General features: G+C 41.0%; 1 protein-coding gene across 6 annotated transcripts in view; it reads left to right on the forward strand.

The window, feature by feature from the left end:
• Positions 1–23,250, forward strand: part of papss2b (3'-phosphoadenosine 5'-phosphosulfate synthase 2b) — a 93,354-nt gene that overhangs the window by 21,811 nt on the left and 48,293 nt on the right. For 3 of the 6 annotated variants that reach the window (XM_059947457.1, XM_059947456.1, XM_059947454.1), the window contains exon 2: positions 10,215–10,329. In XM_059947457.1, coding sequence (XP_059803440.1) covers positions 10,215–10,329 — 115 coding nt within the window. Of the gene's footprint in view, positions 1–1,876; positions 1,991–7,484; positions 7,560–10,214; positions 10,330–23,250 lie in introns of those variants that run through there. The other 3 variants (XM_059947455.1, XM_059947453.1, XM_059947452.1) reach the window with 2 other exon arrangements.

Consider the following 23,250-nt stretch of genomic DNA (forward strand, 5'->3'; position numbering starts at 1 on the left):
ATGTGCATATCACTCCACCCTATTTTAATCCATTTTGTTTTGTTTTAATTATGATGTTCATTCCTCTCATTGTTCTCCCAAGATACTCCTTACAGGCAGTGGAGGAATTGAATCCAGGTTGCTGGTAGTGTAAGGTGCTGTGCTAACCACAATGCTACCATACCACCCCACAGCATCACAGGGACTGCCCAGGGAAGAAAAAATGATAAAACTCTTCTGCAGTTTCAAAAAGAGCATTAATCTGCATGCTGTTTATGAACAATCAGATAATAATGAGAGTGACACAGGAATGAGTAGCCTTGAGATTTACAATGTGAAAATTAACAAGAGACAAGCAATATGGCCTACCCCAGAAGGGACCAGAAAACTAATTAAAATGGAATTGGGCACTGGCTCAGCTGTTTCAGTCATTTCACAAAATGAGTTTGAATGGCATTTCAAACATACTAAACTGAAATCTGCAGATATCAAATGAAGAACTTATACTGGAGAAAAGATAACTCTTGTGGAAATGACATTCATAACAGTGAAATGCAACAACCAACAAGTCACATTGGGCTTGTGTGTGATAAAGCAGGAGGGCCAGCATTGTGGGACCATGACTGGCTGAAATAACTACAATTTGATTGGAAATCCATCCACCATTTGCATGCCACATCTCCTGCAATAGAGTCAACTGAAAGTGAATTAAGAAACATACTGGATATGCCACAGCAGTGTTCAAGGATGGCATTGGAAAATTTAAACATATCAAGGGTAAAATATTGTTAAATTAAAATGCCCCACTCAAGTTTTACAAAGCCCATCTTGTTCCTTATACCATCCGTGATGAAGTAGTCAGTGAGCTAGGCTGCATGAAAGCTGAAGGAGTTCTTTCAAAGGCTGAGTGGAGCCCATGGGCAACATGTATTTTCAGTAGCTAAGAAGAATGAGTCTGTCAGGATCTGTGGTGAATTCAAGGTCACCATCAACCCAGTACCGAAAGAAAATTAATACCCTCTGCCTAAGATAGAGGAAATGTTTGCAAACCTTTCTGAAGGAAATCACTTCAGCAAATAGACTTAGCTGAAACCTACCTACAGATGGAGATGGAAGAAGAGTCCAAAGTGTTTCTCACCGTAAAAACTCACAAAGGAATTTATCACTATAATAGGCTTAGCTTTGGAGTAGCATCTGCACCTGCACTCTGTCAGAAAGCTATGGACCAGGTGCTGCAAGGCTGCCCAGACACTCAGATGACATCATTGTTACTGGTGAGGATGACAAGGAACATCTCCAGAATCTGAAGCCAGTGTTAAAAAGACTAAACAATTTGGGCGCAGAGCATGATGCAACAAAGGTGAATTCTGTAAATCAAGCATCGCTTACTGTGGTCACAACAGTGATGCACAATAATTGAACAAGTCTGCTAAGAAAAGTCAAGCAGCATTTGTGGTCCTACTTAGAATTTATCAGTTACTAGAACAGGCGACTTTGCTCCATCCCTAGAATTTATTACTACAGATCGGGAGGAAATGTCAATGACAAAGCAATATGACATGGCTTTCCTAAAGGTAAAGGAAGTGATGATGTCAGACACTGTACTCACACATTATGATCCACATCGTCCAGTGAAACTTGCCTGTGACTCCTCGTCTTATGGTAGCGGTGTAGTCATGCGACATGCTATGGGCGATGGAAGTGAGCGCCCAGTTGTCTTTGTATCACATTCCCTTACTGCTGCAGAGAAAAATTATGCACAGATTGACAAAGATGCCTTGAATCTGGTTAGGGTGTACAATGTTTTAACCAGTAGTTGTATGGGAGAGAGTTTACCATAGTTACTGATCATCAACTATTAATGTCCATTTTCAATTCACAGAAGAGCCTTCCACTAAAGGCAGCAGCATGAATGCAGAGATGGGTTCAGTTTGTTAGAGGACACCGTTTCAAGAGGACAACTAATCATGGAAATGCTGATGGATTGTCCCGTTTACCCTTGGAAAAGGAAGTACCTGAAAAATCACTAAATTTATACTCCTCTTGATGTATTCTTCCTAATTGAAAATTGAAAGTCACCCTATTATGGCAGGGATAATCCAAATGGAAACCATTAAAGACCACAGATTCTCATTTCTACATGGCAACCCTCAATGGCTGTACTGTGCAGCAGAAACTCCAGTTCCCCCGTTTTTACCAGTGCCAGGATGTAACTCCCCCGACAGAGGTTGTTTTATGTGGGGTTGCAAAATGCGCTATCTAAGCTGAGAGCTAAAGTGTTGCAGGACCTACATACTAGTCACCCAGGCCTGGTCAAAATGAAAGTGTTGGCTCAAGCTTTGTCTGGTGGGCTAGGTAGATCAGCAGGTTGAGCATCTTCCCATGTACTGTTGGGAGTGTCACCACATCAAGAAGAAAGGTACTCAGGGCTGTCAGAATCACTTCCTTACAACCACCTTGGAGGAGGCCACAGAGCCTGAAATTGTTTTACAGCCACAAGTCGCACCTGCCAAGCAGTGTGAACATTCCTTGCCATGAAAGATGTTATCCCACCAGATTAAGAAATACTCCTCAGTAATTAAATTTTTCAGCCTGAATAGAACAATTTCAAATTTACTATGCTGCAGATGTCTATATAGTAGTTGTATTATATAGTATACTAGCCGGCTGGTGGCGTAGTGGCATCAGCGCCAAACTTCAGAGTGAAGGCTCCCTTGCACGCTTTCCATCCGTGCTGGGTTAAGCGTCGAGCAAGCAACTCGGCCTCATAAAATCAAGAAAGCCTGCTAAAAAAATGCCATTACAACGACACCCTGACGACTCCACTCAGAGTTAAGGGTTTTCTTCTTCGATAGTATACTGTGTATATCGTTGAGATGCATTCTGCATTGAGGGAGATTATAGCTAAGCAGGGAGGAGTGTTAATACTTTAGTAATATTTGAGTAATTTTGTATGTATATTATTTGATTAAGCATTCTTAGTTGTACACATAACTCATTACAGGCTCTAAGTAAAAGTATGTGAATGGCATACTTTATCACCCACTGTATCATACGTGTGCACCTTGCTAAAAGTGAAAACGCAATTGGGTACGCACCTCCTAGGCTCCCTTGTTTTTATTTCAATTAATTTTTGTATTTTGTTGTTACAAAACACTTTAATGAGCTTTCCTGATTGTGTAGAGTGTATTCTGGGACCATGAAAGGCTGTGTGAGATGTGCGCTCCCAGCAGTTTGAAACTGCTCGCAGTTTCCACTGCTGTGCCTCTGATATAAAGAGAGGCGAGCGGTGCGAGATTTCGATAACAATTTCCTTTGTCTTGTTGATATTAAGAAAGAGGTTTTTTTTGCCTGGCAGGGGTCCTCGAGCTCTTCCACCTCCTCCCTGTAGGCCTTCTCATCATTGTCGGTGATGAGACTCACCAATGACGAGTCATTGATGAACTTGACAACGTGATTACTCGGGTGTTTGGCCGTGCTGTCCTGTGCGAGCAGAGTGTACGGCATCGGGCTCAGCCACAGCCCTGGGGGGTTAACGTTTTGCTAAAATGTTGTCCAAATAGTATGATTCATTCTAGTTTAATGTAACTTCTGAACTACATTCCTTGGAAGTAGTACTGCAGCCTGTTGCCTAAAAGCAATTGGGTCAGGGACAGACACAACTGTATTTATTTTAACCATGTATAATAATCTGGGTTGGCTGCAGTTTCATGTCATTAATAAGGCTCAATTTACAGCTTTTGGGTTTGACCTAAATCCTACAATGGTCAAATACAAGATACATTCCAAAATCAAAATGAGTTTTCGAGTTTTAGAAGACATCAGCGCAGTGTAAAATTAAACTTCCTTAACAATGTTAATAACCACCTCCATTCATAGAATTGTTGTTAAAGCCTTTTTAAGTTGCTTAGGACTCATGAATGAACATAATTAGTTTGTTCCCAGCTTTGAAAGCTTGTTTGTTGAATGATGCAGCTATGCCTTCTTGTATTTCTGAAGAAACAATAAAGGCATCAAGTCCCTAGTGCTTATTCAAAGATTTGAATCGTCTCGCTCACCTCTGTTTTCTGCTGTTTCATTCATGTTTGGTGCTGTTTCCCAGCAGAAGGCTGTTCACAGCTGTGGACTGTTGTAGCAAGATATGCATTCAATTATTTGGTATGTGGACCACAGGCTGAATGATTCTGAAAAAGAAAGCAGCAAGCAAAATAGTCATTCACAAACTAATAACATAGCAGTAACTACTGCCACACTGCTTCAGCAACAAATTGTATTTATTCAACAGCTTTCACAGAATTATTCTTAGACAGTCCATTGGCATGCTTCAGAGTGGAAGTTGATTGTGTGTGTGTGCATTCCTTTAACTTGAGGAGGGTGGGAATTGTGCTGCTGTTTGCCAGATATCAGTTACCAGCTGGTCCAAGCCTACTGAGTCTTCAGAGCAAGAGCAAGGAGGCCGGAAAGCTGGAAGCTTAGCTCTGCCATGTCGACTTAATACGCTCGCATTCATGGCTATCTACTCAGATGCCTGTTTGTACTCAGGCCCCGTATCCCATCAGACAAAGATGCAAGTTCTCATCCACAGAACTCCCTCTCATGGATCCCCCTCCCCTTCATCCATTCCTTTTTTTAGGCATTCCTCTTCCACTCTCCTTCACACTTCACTCTCCTGCCCCTTCCTTGATAGCCCCATCCCTCTTCTCATTTCCCCCATTCTCCCTCTCTCCACACCCCTCTGTCTCTTCCTTTTACTGAATCCCACTCTCCAACTTCCACATTCACCCTGTTCTCTCTCCCACTGTCAATATCCCAAATTACTTTTACAGGGGCAATAACAAAATAAAAACACCTTTTCTTGTGTATTTTCACATGTGGCTTGGCGCCCCTCTCAGCTGGGGCATTGTCCAGAAACATAAGGAGATATTATGGCAGTCAAAATCTGGGTTAAAGAAGTAGATTTTGAGAGGGAATTGGAGAGGAGTTGAGCTTTGAAGATGGAACTCAGGAGGCAGCGTGGGTAGCTAATCTATGGTCACAATAATGAATCAGAAAACTTGGGCTATTAAAAGGCCAGAGTTGGGGGAGTTGAGGATCCTGACTGTGTAGGCTTACGTTACCTGTAAGTATTCCTCTAAGAGTTCCAGGTTCCTCGCTCATAGGTTGTAGGTGGGTAGGTTAATTGATGGCTGTAAATTACCACTGGATGGGTGAAGGGGATGGCTGATGGACATAGGAGAGAGAATAGGCTACAGTGAAATGTGGAGGAATGAGATAGAGTCAGAGATAGTGCTTGTTTTCAAAGCCATCTTCCCTGTCTCAGACTACCCCAATTTACAGTAGAGTACTGCATTTGATGCAGAGGTTCAGCACATCATCTAAAACTTTGACAAACCTCAATTGATGTGTGGTGGAGAGTATATAGACTGGCTGCATCATGGCCTGATATGAAAACACCAATTCCCTTGAAAGGAAAACCCTACAAAAAGTAGTGGGTTCAGCCAAGTCCATCACGGGCGAAGCCCTCCACACCACTGAGCATACCTACGTGAAAAACTGCTGCAGAAAAGCAGCGTCCATCATCATGGATCCACACCACCAAGGTGATGACGCTCTCTTCTCACAGCTGCCACCAGAAAGAAGGTCCAGGAGCCTGAGAACCCGCACCACCACGTTCAGGAACAGTTATCACCGCTCAACCATCAGGCTCTTGAACCAGTGGGAATAACGTCACTGCACATTTTCCACAAACTATGAACTCTCTTTCAAGGACACTTCATCTCATGTTCTCATTATTTATTGCTTATTTATTTTTATTATTATTTATTTCTTTTGGTATTTGCACAGTTTGTTGTTTTTTGCACATTGGTTGTTTATCCTGTTGGGTGCAGTCTTTCATTGATTCTATTGTGTTTCTTGTATTTAGTGCGAATGCCTGTCAGAAAATAAATCTCAGGGTTATATATGGTGAGATATTATAATTATAAATTCTCTTTGAGTTTTGAACGTTAATATTATGGCTTGATTTTAGAAAGCAATAGTCTGGAAAGAGGGCTTTAACTGTTGCACTGGAAACCGTTGTTGCAATAGCTAAGATTCAGTGTAGATAAAAAAAACAATGTAAATCTATGTCTGTGATATTGAAGGATTGTTTCATAAATAACTAGGAATATTGAATATCTTGACAAAGTCTTGACAAAATGGTTCCTCAGTATCAGTTTCCCTGCTGGGTCCTTTGTTCATGTGGGAAGTTTCATATCTGTCTGGAGCTTTATGTTTATTATGTTATCAGACTGATGTTATTAGACTCTTATGTTTATTAGGCTGATAAATGAAGCTTCCCTTGCCCTTAACTCCGGGTGCACTGTATCAGGGTGCTCATAATGTGGCATTTCTTTTGCATCTCCTTTTCTTTTACGAGGTCAAATTGCTAGCTCGACGCTCAACCCAGCACGGATGGAAAGCGTGCAAGGGAGCCGGCTGGATTCGAACTCGGGACTTGTCGCCCCAAAGTCCAGCGCTAATGCCACTATGCCACCAGCTGGCCCCTGCCTCATAGTGGGCCATAACAAAGCTTATGGGAAACAAGGAAATGGCAGATGAATTGAACAGGTACTTTTGGATCAGTCTTCACTAGGGAAGACACAAACAATTTCCCAGATGTAATAGTGGCCAAAGGAACTAGGGTAAAAGATGAAATGAAGGAAATTTATATTAGGCAAGAAATGGTGTTGGATACACTGTTGAGACTGAAGGCTGATAAGTCCCTTGGACCTGATGGTCTGCATCCCAGGGTGCTTAAAGAGGTGGCTCTAGAAATCGTGGACGCATTGGTAATCATTTTCCAATGTTCTGTAGATTCAGGAACAGTTCCTGCTGATTGGAGGGTGACTAATGTTGTCTTACTTTTCAAGAAAGGAAGGAGGGAGAAAACAGGGAATTATAGAACGGTTAGCCTGACGTCAGTGGTGGATATGTGGAATGCTCTGCACAATAAGGCAGTGGAGGCCAAGTCTCTGGATGCATTCAAGAGAGAGTTAGATAGAGCTCTTATAGATAGCAGGGTCAAGGGATATGGGGAGAGGGCAGGAACGGGATACTGATTGTGTATGATCAGCCATGATCACAGTGAATGGCGGTGCTGGCTAGAAGGGCCAAATGGCCTACTCCTGCATCTACTGTCTATTGTCTATTGTCTATTATCTAATCCAGCATGCACATCAATTGCTTTCCAGTCTAGAATCACATGGCAAATGCGGCTAAATAAGAAACAACAGAGGTGGTTGGTGGTTTTTTCACATTGTGACTTTCACTCTTCTCAACCAATTGGCAATAATCCAGTCCTTTTGTGCTAGGGACAAGGCAAAAGTTTAATAAATGTGAAAGGGTTTTAATGAACTGCATTTGCTTTTTGTAAGTTCAAGAAAACAAAAATCCTAAATTATTCATTTCCCAGCATATCCTTTTCAAACACGGTTTCATTAATTGCCCATTTGTTTTGTTTATAGTGTGTAACCCTCTCACTGGGCTCGTATACAAACTTGGCTCATCTGCTAACTCTGCTACAGCCTCATGACTCAGCGGTGAGAAGGTCATCCTCCATAAGCAACTCACATCTAGGGTCATTATGATCTGGGTTCAACCAAACAAGAAAGTTGGGATGTTCCGCTTAAGGAACATTGATTTTAGTGAGTGCTGTGTAAACACTGCCCCATGCAAAGTTATAATTCACAAGAAAAATAGGGATCGTACACCGGCATAAATTTACCAAGTAAATATGTCTACCAATACTTCAACTTACCAAGCAGTTAACAGAAAAAGAAAAGTGAAAGAAAAGGGCCTATTACAGTTAAACCAGTCTAAATGTGTACATAAGCGTTGGAGCTCATTTCTGTAGTATTTGGGTGTATCGCATTGATTACTCATGTGCTAAACTTACGTTGTGTGTGGAGGACACCAGCCAAAGTTCAAACTTTCCTCGAAGACTATTTCGAACAAACAGGCTAACTCAGGAGTATTAGCACTTCCTCTAAATGATTCGTCTGCACAAAGCACTTCTTAGAAGAGGGTCTTCCCTTCAGGTGAGACCCTCCCAGCATCTCCCCTTGTGCTCTTCTCTCCGCACCTCCTGCCAAAGGACCCCAAACCAGATTACTGTGCTTCAGAAATCCGATCCCGCCCAGCTCTCTCAAATCATCCATAGCTTCCCACTGAGCAAAATGCTACCATGACAAGCCTGACTGGCTAACCCAACATTCCTAAATTGGACAAAATGGCTCCTTATCTTTAACTGAAGCCAAAACACTAATCTATGAAGCTTACTAACAGAGCACATTGCAATTGTAGAAAGCTGCGCAGGTAAAAATGCCTCACAGCATATCAGTAGAAACCTTAACCAGGGCATCACAAGTGAATCATGTAAAACAAAGAGCGATACCTGCTGTGTATGTCGTACTATACCTTCTATTATTTCTTGGTTTCAATGAAAAAAATTCATATCTTCTGAATCTCATCAAACAATGTTCCCAAATCTGATCTTTGCCCAGAGGCAGAAATGGCTTTTGCTGCAACGCATTCTGAGGAAATGCCTTTGCTTTGTTGATATTAGTGACACCAACACCCATCCCCATCTATAATATACGGAGTACTTCAGATCACCATTGACGACATACAGAGTGACTGCAAATCAAAGATCAATCAGAATCGGGTTTATTAAACTAACGTATGTCATGAAATATATTCGTTTGTGGCAGCAGTACAGTGCAACATATAAAGTAGACTATAAATTATTATATGTGGGGTAAGAAAGAGAGAAAAATTAGTGACATTCAGAAATGATGGTGGAGGGGAAAAAGCTGTTCCTCAAGTATTGAGTACAGATCTTCAAGCTCCTGTACCTCCTCCCTGATGGTAACAATAAGAAGAGGGCATGTGCTGGGTTGACATAGTCCTCAACGATAGATGCCACCGTTTTGAGACATCACCTTCAGAAGATGTCCTCAATGCTGGAGAAGGATCATGATGGAGTTGGCTAATGTTAAAACCCTCTGCTGCTTTTTCTGATCTTGTACATTGGCCCCTCCATACTAGACAGTGATGTAACCAGTTAGAATGCTCTGCACAGTACAATTTGATGACATACAAAATATCCTCAAATTGCCAATGAAATATAGCTGCAGGTGTGCCTTCTTCATAATTACATCAATATGTTGGGCTCGGAATAGATCTACGGAGATGTTGACACACAGGAAACTTGAAACCGCTCACCCTTTCCACTGCTGATCCCTCAATGACAAGTGGTGTGTGTTGGGCAGTAGGAAAGGATAAAAACATATTTGGCTGAGCTAGGCCTGTTACTCCTGTATTCCTACGAGAGCCGCATCAATGATTTTACATCAACCAATGCCAGCTGATTACCTGCTCCCTTTCCTGCCCAGTAAAGCAGTACTGAGCAACCAGAAGCACAAATAATGAAGTAGAGACATCAGTGCCATATTCAGCACTCAACATGCATAGCAACCTGTTAGCTCTTCATTCTTTGCAATTTAGAAGAATGAGGGGTGGTTTTATTGAAACAATTAAGATCTCAAATGGGCATGATGGGATTGATGCTATCATAACCAGGTGAAGGGACATGCGTATAAAGGGGACAGCCTTTTAAAACTGAGGCGCACAGGAACTTCATCTCTGGCACTGTCCATCCTAGTTGTGGAGTCTGGACCACTTGGGGTATTTAAAAAAAGATTTTTTTTAAACTGAATCCAGAGTTCTGAGGAACTGGCACAGAAAAGGAATTGAAGACTGGGGAAGATCAGATTGAATGATGGGGCAGGCTTTAGGGGACAGCTAGCCAATTTCTCCTTCTCCTCCCTCTTCATCTTTCTTTCATGTGTGGCAAATGTTATTTTTTGTAACATCAAACAAACTATGACAGGAGCCCATCAAAGAGATGGGTGACATTTTGAGTCAAGACCCTTCAGTATTTTATTGCTGCTTCTGGCCTTTGCATTCTTTTACCTCCATTCTTTTGTCTAATTTTTCTTGTGATTTCCCCTTGTTGCTGGGTACCACTGGAAAATTAAGCTCAGTACACACTGTTCTGCTGTGTTCACCATCAGCATGAGGCACCCTCTGCCCAAAACATTGACTTTCTAGTCATTTCCTTAGATGCTCTCTGACTTGCTGTGTTCCTCCAGCATTTTGTATGTGTGTTGAAATAATACTTGGTCTTTTCACAGGACATTCAGAAGTCCACCAATGTCGTGTATCAGTCCCATCACGTTAGTCGAAACAAGAGAGGCCAAGTCGTTGGCACTCGTAGAGGATTCCGTGGTTGCACTGTCTGGCTAACAGGTAACATGTTAAACTAGCATCCCTGAAAATCTATTAACACAATCATGGCTTTAGTGTAATACGTACTTGTGTACAAATTCCTTTCTCTAAGTCATAAGAATGCAGAGTATAGAAAGACGCATGCTAGTCTTGGGGTTGATACTGAACGTTGAACAAAATTCTGGAAGTTGAAGTCCTGGGTCTACAAGACTGAAGTCCAGTGGGGAAGTTGGATGCTCATTGTCCACGAATCCACTGAAAACCCAGAGTCCTGTCCTGGGGCTGGAGGACTGTGTGAGGGAGGAAAGGGGCTTGCTTTGCTGTTGTTTGTTACTTTGTGTTTTGTTATGTTGTTCTGCTGTGCATTGTGGGAATGCAGAGTTGGCACTGAATTGTGTGGTGACACTTGCGGGCTGCCCCCAGTACATCATTTGGGTGTGTTGGTGAACACAACTGACACATTTCACTGTCTGCTTTGATGTATATGGAATAAATCTGAATCTGATATTAGGGAACAAGTGCAACTGATTTATTCAGCTCTCTAATTACTCTGTTTTCATGGAGGTTTCTTAATTCATATTAGCCAAACTCTACACAGCTTTCCTCCTTTTGAAAAGAAAATGATTTTTTCGACCACATTATTTACACATTTACTTCTAGTCTGGAGGAAGGTGTCCTTCTTGACTTAATCCCATAGAATTTTGTGTTGATGCTTTTGCAATTACTGATTAACTTCTGGAATAGACTCACCATTACACAAGTCTTTGATATCCATGCTTATAATACTGGAGTTCTTCTTGCAAAGCTCTGTGGAGCATTGTACTTTCACTACATTTGCTATAAAATGTAGTCGCCACTAAACACAGCCAAGTTAACAAGTCCATCATGATTATCATGTAGCTTCAAGTACTCTGTACACTTTTGTTTTATGTATTCAAACATCTCTCTGACTGAATCATACTTTTTAAATTTTTTCTGTATAATTTTAGACAATACTTTTTGTGCCTTCTTGGAAAACTGTGACAGGAAAATTATTTTAAATTATTTATTTTTATTGCTTTAGAGTGCAGAACATGCCCTTCCTGCCCTTTGAGCTATGCTGGCCAGCAACCCCAGTTTAACTGTGGGTTAATCAAGGGTCAATTTACAATGACCAATTAACCTACTAACTAGTACATCTTTGGATTGTGGGAGGAAACTGGATAACTACATCTGCACCAAGTGCATTGACTTAAGGACTGAGCCAGATCGAAAAAGTCAGGGTGTTGGGTCCACAGGCGAAGGCTGGTTTTGCCTCATTTTGTTCCGTTCATTTCGCTGTTCCATAATGGTTACTCAGCTTCACACTGAACTGAGGTTGTAGCCTGCTCCAGCAGCAGAGATGCCTGGTTTCAAGTCTTTTTTAAAACTTCAGTTGTTTGCATAATTTGATTTCTCTCTCTCTCTCTCTCTGCACATTGTTAGAGTTTATTTTTGAAGGGTTCTTCTGAGGTTTCTTTGTTTTTTGGCTCCCTGTAAGCAAATATCGATGGTGTATAATATTAACATACTTTGATAATAAATTTAGTTTGAATTGCAGCTCCTTAGAGACTGTATTAAGGAACTAGAGATGCAGCTGGATGACCTTCTACTTATAAGGGAGAAGGAGGAGGTGACAGATAGGATATACAGGGAGGTAGTCACCCCTAAGTTGCAGGAGGCAGGTATGTGGGTGACTGTCAGGAGAGTGAAAGGGAATTGGCAGCCATTGCCAAGTACCCCTGTGGCCATTCTCCTCAATAATAAGTATACTGCTTTGGACACCGTTGGGGTTGGTGGGAACGACTTACCAGGAGGAAGCCGCAGTAACCAGGTCTCTGGCACTGAGTCGGGCTCTGTGGCACAAAAGGAAAGGGGGGAGAGATAATGAGTGCAGTAGTGTTGTGGGCAGGGGCGAGGGAATTCCATAATTGGTGCAGTGGAGAGCAGAGTCTCTGGACCTCTTTGGAATGTGGGAAGAAACTGGTGCACCCAGTGAAAACCCACCAGGTTACCAGGAGAACGTACAAGCTCCATACAAACAGTGTCAAGATTATACTTCCTGCATCGGAATTCTTGAAACACACTGATGTAAACATTTACATCAACCTTTTAGATTGTATGTGAAGTTTTACTGAGGTAACAGAGGGATCCACTTCTGAATTTTCCATATGATTCCAATTTAGGACCATCATTTCTAAGAATGGATGATGGTCAAGAAAAATTAATCCCATTTTCCTTGAGTGATTACAACTTTCCATCCAGTATCTGTGGCGATAAGTGCAAGTTTAAATGTACAAAATGCTGTATGTTGTATCATAGACTACCCAAGTTGTTCTTATATAAGCCATGTGACATTTACAGCCTTTCCCTTATTTCCGTTGCTTATCTTTCTTCAAAAACTGGTGTAAGATCTAACACAATCTGGCATGATAGCAAACTTCGTCTAAAAATGGAAAAGAGTGTAACTCACTGGCTCAGACCTTTCAGGCCAACACCCTGCAACAGAACTGAGATGGGCAGTCATGAGGGGAGAGGGGTAAGGCAGGGTCTGGCAGGTGATGGGTGGACCTGAATGGAGTGAGGATGATGGGCGGGGGGCCAGGTGAGGGAGGGGATGTAGTGGAATTGGAAATCAGAGGCTGGAAGATGCTGAGCAGGGGTACCACAGATGCACATGCTGGACTCCAGTAAGTAAGGAAGGTGATTATTGGATCGGGTAAGAGAGGGCTGATAGGTAGAAGTGGGAGAGGGTTAGAGACCCTGTGTAACTAATAGGAGGACAGAAGTGGGGTGGGGGGGGTGGTGGGAGCAAAACTGGGTGATGGGCCAGAGGAGAGTTTGGAGATAAAAAGAGGGCTAATTGGACTGGAAGGAGTTGGTGGTTAGGGGGAAGGTAGAGGACAGGGAAAGCGGGTTATCTGAATTTTGAAATTTTAGTGTTCACACTAGCTGGTTATAGACTGCCCAGGGAAAGTATGTGGTGTAGTTATTCAAGTCTGTGTTCGACATCAGCCTAAGTGTGAAGAAGGCCATGGAAGGACAGGCCGAAGTAGGAATGACAGGGAAAGCAGTTGTTGCTGTTGATGCAGTGTAAGGTTTAAAAGGAGTTCAGGAGCTTTCAGCTTTTTGGCAGGCTGAAATCAGTTTGAGAAGTTGTTTGTTAACAATGCAGTGCAAGGTTTAAAAGGAGTTCAGGAGCTTTCAGCTTTTTGGCAGGCTGAAATCAGTTTGAGAAGTTGTTTGTTAACAATGCAGTGCAAGGTTTAAAAGGAGTTTGGGAGCTTTCAGCTTCTTTTCCCCAGGCAGCGATCATGCAGAGCCAATAAAAAGAGAGGAGATGTAAGTGGAGCAGCCTTTGTGTGAGTGGGCAGTTGTTAGAGTGGTTCAGCTTTGGCTTAGGTGAGAACAGGCTTGGTCAGGAACAGCCAGAGGTTCTAAGTAAGAAAGTTTCTAGTAATTTTTTCCCTCTGAAAGTACATAACTAGTGCACTGAGAATGGATCTGGAGGTAATGGATCACTCCTTGTGTGAGATGTGGTAAATCTGGGAAACCTCCCTGATAACTACACCTCCTCGAAGTGCACCGACTTAAGTATTGGGCCAGATTGAAAAGGTCAGGGCATTGGGACCGCAGGTGGAGGCTGGTTCTGCCTGGTTTTGTTCAGTTCTGCCTGCTGTTCGACAGTGGTTACTCAGCTTCACACTGAACCGAGATTGTAGTGGGAATAAAGAGGCCTTTTCTGATTGGCTGCCAATGACAAGCGGTTTGCTGCAGGGTCAGCGTTGCGGCTGCTTCTTTTCACGTAGTAGGCCAATGATTTGGATGAAGGAATTGTTCACTTTGTGGCCATGTTCGTGGATGATATGAAAACAGATGGAGGGGCGGACAGCGCTGAGGAAGCAGAGTGTATTCAGAAGGATTTAGATGGATTGGGGAAGGAAGTAGCAGATGGAATATCTGTAGGGAAGTGTATGGCCATGCACTTTGGCACAAGGAGCAAAGGGATGAACTCTTTACTAAAAAGGAAGAAACTTCAAAAGTTACAGGTGTAGAGGGGTCTGGAAGTTCTCATGCAGGGTACCCTAAAGTTTAACTTGCAGGTTGAGAAGACTAGAATACAAAAGCAAGGATGCAATGATTAGGGTTTATAAAGCATTGGTCAGATTACACTTGGAATTTTGTGAGCAGTTTTGGGCCACTTATCTAAAGAAAAGATGTGTAAGCATTGGAGAGGGTCCGGAGGAGGTTAACAGGACATCCCAGGAATGAAAGGTTCACATTTGAGTCATGTTTGATGGCTCTGGACAGTACTCTCTGGAGTTTAGAAGAAAGAGGGGGGATCTCATTGAAACCTATCAGATGTTAAAAGGCTTAGATAGCAGATTTAGAGAGAATGTTTCCTTTAGTGGGGGATTCTAGGACCAGAGAGCACAGCCTCAGAATTGAGCGGTACCTATTTAGAACAGAAATGAGAAAAGAATCCAGTCACCAGAGGGTGGTGAATCTGTGGATTCATTTCCATGGACGGCTGTGGACGCCAACTCATTGGGTATATTTAAGGCAGAGGTTGATAGGAGCATGATGATTCAGGGTATCAAAGATTATGGGAAGAAGGCAGGAGAATGGGATGATTGATCAGCCATGATGGAGTGGCAGAGCAGATTCGATGGGACAAATAGCCTAATTCTGTTCTATATCTTATCATTTTACAGTCTTGTGATAATGTAGGGTTATATGTGAGTAAAGATGTTTTATTGTCTATTAAATATTCTGCCATTTTAATCCACATTCTTCTATGCATTTTTATTTTCGATAGATCTAATTTGGTGAGAGGTTTGATTCCTGGCAACTCTGTGGGTAGATTCTGTGACGTGAATAATAAATATTGCTTATTATCAACTGCTAGAGCCAGTGTCACTACAGTAATCACCACAGACTCTTGCCTGTATTCATATAGTTGGCATTGCCAAGTTGTTCTCCCTTTACTTCACTCAAACTCTTCTAATTAATCTAACCACAAACCTGTGTACTTAGTCCCCTGCTCTACTCACTTTAGACTGGCTAAGCACAGCTCCAATGCCTTATTCATGTTTGCTGGCAACCCCACTGTCACAGGCCGAATCAGAGGTGGTGATGAATCAGCATAAAAATGGGAGATTGAAAATCTGGCTAAGCGGTGCCATAACAACAACCTCTTACTCAATATTAGCAAAATCATGGAGCTGATTATTGATTTCAGGAGGAGGAAACCAGAGGTCATTGAGCCAGTCCTCATCGGAGGATCAGAGGTGGAGAGGGTCAGCAACTTTAAATTCCTCAGTGCTATCTTTTCGGAGGACCAGTCCTGGGCCCAGCACATAAGCGCAATTATGAAGAAAGCACAGCAGCAGCGCCTCTACTTCCTTAGAAGTTTGCAAAAATTTGGCATGACATCTAAAACTTTGACAAACTTCTATAGATGTGTGGTGGAGAGTATATTGACTGTCTGCACCACAGCCTGGTATAAAAACACTAATGGCCTTGAACATCAAGTTCTACATAAAGTGGTGGATACAACCCAATCCATCACGGGTAAAGCCCTCCCCACCATTGAGCACATCTACATGGAGCTTTGTCTCAGGAAAGCAGCATCCGTCATCAGGGACCATCACCACCCAGGGCACCCTCCCTTCTTGCTGCTGTCATAAGGAAGATGAGACAAGAGTCTTTGCGTTCACACCGCCCAGGTTCAGGAATTAATAAATTATCAGGCTCTTGAAGCAAAGGAGATAACTTCCCTCAACCTCACTTGCCCCACAGATGCTATGGACTCACTTTCAAGGACTCTTCATCTCATGTTCTTGTAATTTATTACTTATTAATTATTATTATTTCTTTATTTATTTGCACAGTTTGTTGTCTTTGGTTGAATGCCCAAGATGGTGCAGTCTTTCACTGATTCTATTATGGTTATTATTCCATTACGGATTTATTGAAGATGCCCACAAGAAAATGAATCTCAGGGTTGTAAGTGGTGACATATACTTTGATAATAAATTTACTTTGAACCTTGTTTCCAATTTGTTCTTCAAAGCACTGGGACGAAGTGACGCTTCCAATAGACCAGTTTGCACCTGGGTTACTGTGGAAATTTATATTGTACAAGTCACACTAATATTCTTATGCATGCATTCACGCACTCTCAGCGATGTAGCCAACTGCGAGCCTGAATCATCCATGCTGAACACTTCTTTCCAGTATAGCTTCAATTTTCTGAGCTAATCGTTGCCAGTCATTGCTGATTGATTAGTAGGAACAAGCATCAGTGATCTAATTGCTGTCCTTTCTGATGCTCTAAGCACAGTATCTAGCCCAGAATCAATGGAAGCCACATGAATATGCCCTGCTGAAGGGTCTCACCCTGAAACGTCGACTGTTTACTCTTTTCCATAGATGCTGACTGACCTGCTGAGTTCCGCCAGCATTTTGCATCTGTTGCTGTCCACGTGAATATGATTTCATGTTCTCCATTCTTTTCTGACCACACCATAGCAAAATAAGTAGACATGCATGCCCACAGCTCAGTAATCTGCTGCTGAGTCATTGTGACATTTTTTTCCTGTTTCTCTGTGGGCACTGGAGAGTTTTTTATTGCATTGTTTTGGGTCCCTTGCTTTGCCACTGCCTATTAAGCAAACAAATCTCAAGATTGTATTATTTATGCATTGTTGATAATAAATGCACTTTGAATATGTAGATGTACTGACCATTAAGCAATAAATTTACTTGCAACTGATAATGTTTTCTGCTGCTGTCATTAGTTAAACCTAATTCTCATTGTTCATCCTGGCTTCAGTACTGGATAGGCTTGATATATTGCCAAAACTTGCCCTCTGTGAAGAGAACACACGAACAGAATTACTTGGGCTGTAAATTTGCTTGCTGAGATAGGTTGAACTCTTTGCTGTTTTATTTGACAGACCTAGGCAAGTAGCAGTTCACACCATTCTTAATGCGGTTAACAGAACAATATAATCTGCATTTGAACGCTGGTTCTTGCAACCAGCTGCACCTTAGACTAGATGAGGAATTCACATTGACTACCTTCATTCACTGACCATAGGAGAGGAAGAAATTCCACAGTATGTGGTCTAACATGCCAAAATCTCACTTGCCAAGACATCCTTCAACTTGCTCATGATTAGATCTGTTGATCTCCACAGCTTCTGAAGGGTTAAGATTAAAATGATCCTGTAACCTCTTCTCTAAACGAAACACCTTTTGCTTTCCATGCAGTTAAAAAAAAATCGCTACTGAAGTGCGTAGTCCAGTGTGGTGAACTACATATACCTGTCTGGACACGCCCCCTGCTGACTGCTCCTGTGGCTCCTCCCACTGACCCCTGTATAAAGGCGATTGAGGCCTGAGCCCGGCCTCTCAGTCTCCAGGATGTAGTATGGTGGTCAACCACTGCTTGTTCCTTCTTCCAGTCAATAAAAGCCGATATCTCGCCTTTACATCTCAGAGTGAGTTATTGATGGTGCATCATCCAGAATCCATTTGAGTCCGATGAACATGTTCTTACGTTCCTCCCTAGCACATTCTGATCACCAGCATTGATTTCCACAGTGTTACTTACAGCCAAGAAAGACATGCATGCATCTATGTAGGAACTGCAAGGCTCACACCCACAGTGCTTTGCATCAAGGTTTCCAGTGGAACCAGTTTAAGTCTGGCAGCTATCATATTCTTCCTCCTCCTACAATATGCAGTTTCTGTTTGAGGGCTAGTATCAAGGGAGTTGCGATTTTTTTTAAGCCTTTTGTTTCGCAATTACCTTTCCTGCTGTCGATGTTATGTTTGTTATGGACCAAACCCAATCCTTGCCTTTGTCAAAACTAGAGGAAGCTGTTGTGAATTTCCACTCACTCATGGACCATTCACATTGACTTGGTGACATACATGAGCATTTCACTTCTTTTTCAATAATCTCCTATTGCTTTGTTGTTTAATTGACCTTATCTTTTTTGCCAGTTTGCCAAGGACATGCACTTCAAACTCAAGCTTGCAGGCAATATTAAAAAGCACAGAGACACAAAGGTCAGCTAGAAGCCAACTGATTCAGCTACATCATATTTCTACACACCCATTCAAGAACCTTCCACTGATTTGGCTAGCCAGGCAATCAGTTCCATACTCTATCCTCTTTCGGTAGAGCTGTGCTTGGAAGAGCTGTACTGCTTCTGGGAATCAAAATAAATCTGTGGACACTGGAAATGTGAAATAAAACCAGAAAATGCTGGAAACAGCAAAGAGGGCAGGATTTTTCTCCTTTGTATTTATAATGTAGGTTGTGGAAACTAAGGAATTAAGGGAAATTGAATTGTGTTGTATCGGACCATATTCAGATTACTACAGAGGAGGAGTAGGAGGTCTTCAGGCATATTAATGTGGATAAACCCCCAGGACCTGAGCAGGTGCACCGAGGAGTGTGAGGGAAAATAGGGATGAAACTGTCAGCATTACGGCAGAGATTTTGCATTATCTTTGACCACGGGTGAACTACTAGAAATCTGGAGGATAGTCAATGTTATGCAATTATTTAAAGAAGGTGCAAGGACAAGCCAGCGAACTACAGGCCAGTGAGCTTTACATCATTGGAGGGGATTCTGAGAGACGGGACCTGCCAGCGTTCGAAAAGACCAAGATTTATAATGGAATGCCAGCATAGGTTTGTGCATGGGAAGTAGATGATTGTTGAGAAAAAGTGAAATTCTTGCATATATCACCAAGTCAGCGTGAATGGTTCAATTATCTCACAGCTTATTTGAGTTTTTGGAAAAGGTGCAAAGAGAATTGACAATGGCAGGAAAGTAGGCATTGGCTACATGGACTTCAACAAGACCTTGGACAACGTCCTGCACAGTTGGCTTGTCTAGACGGTTAGATTACATGGTATTCAGTGTGATCTAGTCAACTGGATGCAAAGCTGGCATAATTAAAAGTATCAGATTGATAGTGGATCGTTGTTATTCAGATTGGAGGGCTGTTAATCCTAGTAGGTCTATTCCTGCTATTTTATCCTTGTTGGCTCAATTTGGTAGTTTTTCTGGTTATAAGTTAAACTTAGATAAGAGTGAGTTATTCCCTTTAAACGCGCAAACTTTATTGAGTGATAGGATGCCATTTAAAGTTGTTACTGATAACTTTATCTATTTAGGTATAAAAATCACCAAGAAATATAAAGATTTATTTGGACTGAATTTTTTACCTATGCTTCATCAAATTCAGCAACTTACTACTAGATGGTCTCCCTTATTTTTATCATTAGTTGGTCGGATTAATGCTATTAAAATGATGATTTTACCGAAATTTTTATATTTATTCCAAGCTTTACCAATTTTTATCCCTAAATCTTTTTTTGATAATATTGATTCAAAGATTTCCTCATTTGTTTGGCAAAATAAAAATCCTAGGTTAAGCAAAAGGCAATTACAAAAGTCTAAAAAAGATGGTGGTCTAGCTTTACCTAACTTTAGATTTTATTATTGGGCGAATAATATTCGTAACCTAATGTACTGGAAACTAGATTTGGATTCACCTGTGTGCCCACAGTGGGTAAATTTGGAATGTAGTGAGGTTAAGGGATATTCTATATTTTCCGTTCTTGGTTCTTTTCTTCCTATTGATTTAGCCAAATTCAATAAACAGATATCTAACCCTGTTGTTAAACATACACTACGAATTTGGTTTCAATTTCGCAAATTCTTTAATCTGAAAAACTTTGCTCTGGACAGCCCTATTTTATGTAATTTTTTTTTCAAACCTTCATTGACAGATCAAGCTTTTAGTATATGGAAAAGGAAAGGTATAGAATGTTTTCGTGATCTTTTTTTTGAAGGTACTTTGATGTCTTTTGATCAATTATCCAACAAATTTGAATTACCTAAATCTAATTTTTTTAGATACTTACAAATTAGAAATTTCTTACATAAAATTCTTCCATCTTTTCCTAATTCAACTCCATCGGATTTTTCAGATTTGATTTTTACTTTTAATCCTTGTCAGAAGGGATTAGTAGCTTTTATTTATAACATGATTATGAAGATACAGCCAGAAATATCGGATAGAATTAGACAAGAATGGGAAAAAGAACTTCGATGTAATATATCAACAGATAAATGGGAAAAAATTTTACAAATGGTTAATTCCTCCTCTATTTGTGCTAAACATGCTTTAATACAATTTAAAATTGTACATAGAGCTTATATGTCTAAAGATAAACTTGCCCGATTTTATTCGCATATTAATCCTCAATGTGACAGATGTCACTTAGAAGTGGCTTCATTGACTCACATGTTTTGGACATGTCCCACTTTACATAACTATTGGAAGGACATTTTTGATGTCATTTCCTCAGTATGGAATATCGATTTACAACCCCATTTTATTACTGCAATTTTCGGTATACCAAATGAAGATGGCAATCAGCTTTCCCCTTCAATCAGACGAATGATTGCCTTTGTAACATTAATTGCCAGAAGGTCTATATTACAAAACTGGAAAGAAGTAAATCCTCCTACTACATTTCAGTGGTTCTCCCAAACTATTTCTTATCTGAGTTTGGAAAAAATCAGAAGCACTATCTTTGATTCTTCAATTAAATTTGAAGAAACCTGGGGACCATTTATTCGACACTTTCATATGAATTAATTTGGCTTATTTCAGATCCTTTTCTCTACTTATACTTGTTCAGGTATGGAGTTCTGGAGTTCTTTTCTTGACACCTTTATATATTTATAAAGTGCTATTATTGCCCATGTTAGTTTTAGTTTAGTATTTTTTTTCATTATATATTTTTTCTCATATATAATTTCAATTTTTTTTTCTTTTTTCGACGATTATTTTTGTTTTTCGTATATATTTATATAGACTTGATTGATTTATGTACCTTTTGTTGATGGATGTTTTAATAGGATATTATTATCCTATTACTAATGTAATCTCAAGTTTATTGAATCTGTAATCTATTCATTATTTTGTGTTGTTTTTTTTATATATGAAATTTAATAAAAAGATTGAAAAAGAAAGATTGGAGGGCTGTTATAGCAGTGTGCCACAGCAATCACCATTGAGTCTTCTCTCATTTGTCAGAATTGCTAATGATTTTGATGATAATGTAAGTAAATTTGTGGAGACATGAAAATTAGTGGCATGGTTGGCAGTGAGAAAGGTTGTCTCAGCTTTCAACAGGATCCAGCTGAGCTAGGGAATTGGGCCAAGGGATGACAGATGGCATTTAACTTGGACAAATACAAGGTGTTACATTTTGATAAGTTCAATCAGGACACAACTTACACAGTAACTGGTAGAGCCCTGGAGAATGTTCTGGGATACAGAGACTGAAGGGTATAAGTACATACTATGCAGAGATTTTAGGGTCATATATATAGCTATGGTGACTAAGACTTTTGCACAGTACTGTAGTACTGTGTATTACACTGTGTTGCTGCTGCAGAAAAACAAATTTTATGACAAATGTGAATGACGATAAACCTGATCCTGATGTGGGTCTCCATTGAGGACTAAGAGTGAGAAGAGGCCAGGAAGTGGTGAATTATGGTTGGAAAACAGGGACCAGAAAAACTCTGGAATGATCAATAAATTAATTGTTTGAAATTAAATGACCTTCCCTGGTGTATCAGGGCTAGGTATGTTTCCACCTATGCCAACCATACCCCTGGCGCACCTTCTCTGCCAACTCTCCCACACCCTCCCATAGCACCCATGCCATTTCCAACATCCTTTGCATCCGCTAGATTTACAAACTTGCTCTCTGCTCCACGTTGACAAATACAGTACTGTGCAAGAGTCTTGGGCACCCTAGCTACATATACAGTGCCTATTAAAAAGTATTCACCCTCCCTTGGAAGTTTTCATGTTTTGTTGTTTTACCACATTGAATCACAGTGGATTTAATTTGGCTTTTTTGAGACTGATCAACAGAAAAAGACTCCTTCGTGTCAAAGTGAAAATAGATATATACAAAGTTATCTAAATTAATTACAGATTTAAGACACAAAATAATTGGTTGTGGAAGTATTTATCCCCTTTAATAGGACAGATCAAACCATCACTGGTGCAGCCAATTGGTTTTAGAAGTCAAATAATTATTTAAATGGAGATCACTGCTGTACAGTCTAGGTGTTTCAATTGATTGTAGTAAAAATACACCTGTATCTGAAAGGTCCTACTGATGGTAAGTCAGTATTCTGGTAAAACCTTTACCGTGAAGACAGAAGAACACTCCAAGCAACTCCATGAGAAAGGTTATTGAAAAGCACAAGTCAGGAGATGGTTCCAAGAAAATTTCTAAGTCACTAAATATCCCTTGGAATACAGTCAAGTCAGTCATCAAGAAATGGAAAGAATATGGCACAGCTGCACCCTAGAGTAGGCTATCCTCAAAACTGGATGACTATGCAAGAAGGGGACTAGTGAGGGAAGCCACCAAGAGACCTATGACAACTCTGGAGGAGTTGCAAGCTTTAGTGGTGGAGATGGGAGAGACTACACCAGCATCTGTTGCCCAGGTGCCTTACCAGCTTTTTGGGAGAGTAGCAAAGAGAAAGCCACTGTTGAAAAAAACTCAATTGAAACCTTGGCTAGAATTTGCCAGAAGGCATGTGAGAGACTTTGAAGTCAGCTGGAAGCAAGTTCTATGGTCTGATGAAACCAAAATTGAGCTTTTTGGCCATCAGACTGAACACTATATTTGGTGTAAGCTGAACATAATACATCATCAAAACCCACCATCCCTACTGTGAAGCATGGTGGTGGCTGCGTCATGCTGTGGGGATGCTTCACTGCAGCAGACTCTGAAAGGTTTCTGAAGGTAGTGGGCAAAATGAATGCAACAAAATACAGGGAAATCCTGGAGGA

Source organism: Hypanus sabinus, chromosome 22 (genome assembly GCF_030144855.1).
Source record: "Hypanus sabinus isolate sHypSab1 chromosome 22, sHypSab1.hap1, whole genome shotgun sequence".
NCBI lineage: Eukaryota > Metazoa > Chordata > Chondrichthyes > Myliobatiformes > Dasyatidae > Hypanus > Hypanus sabinus.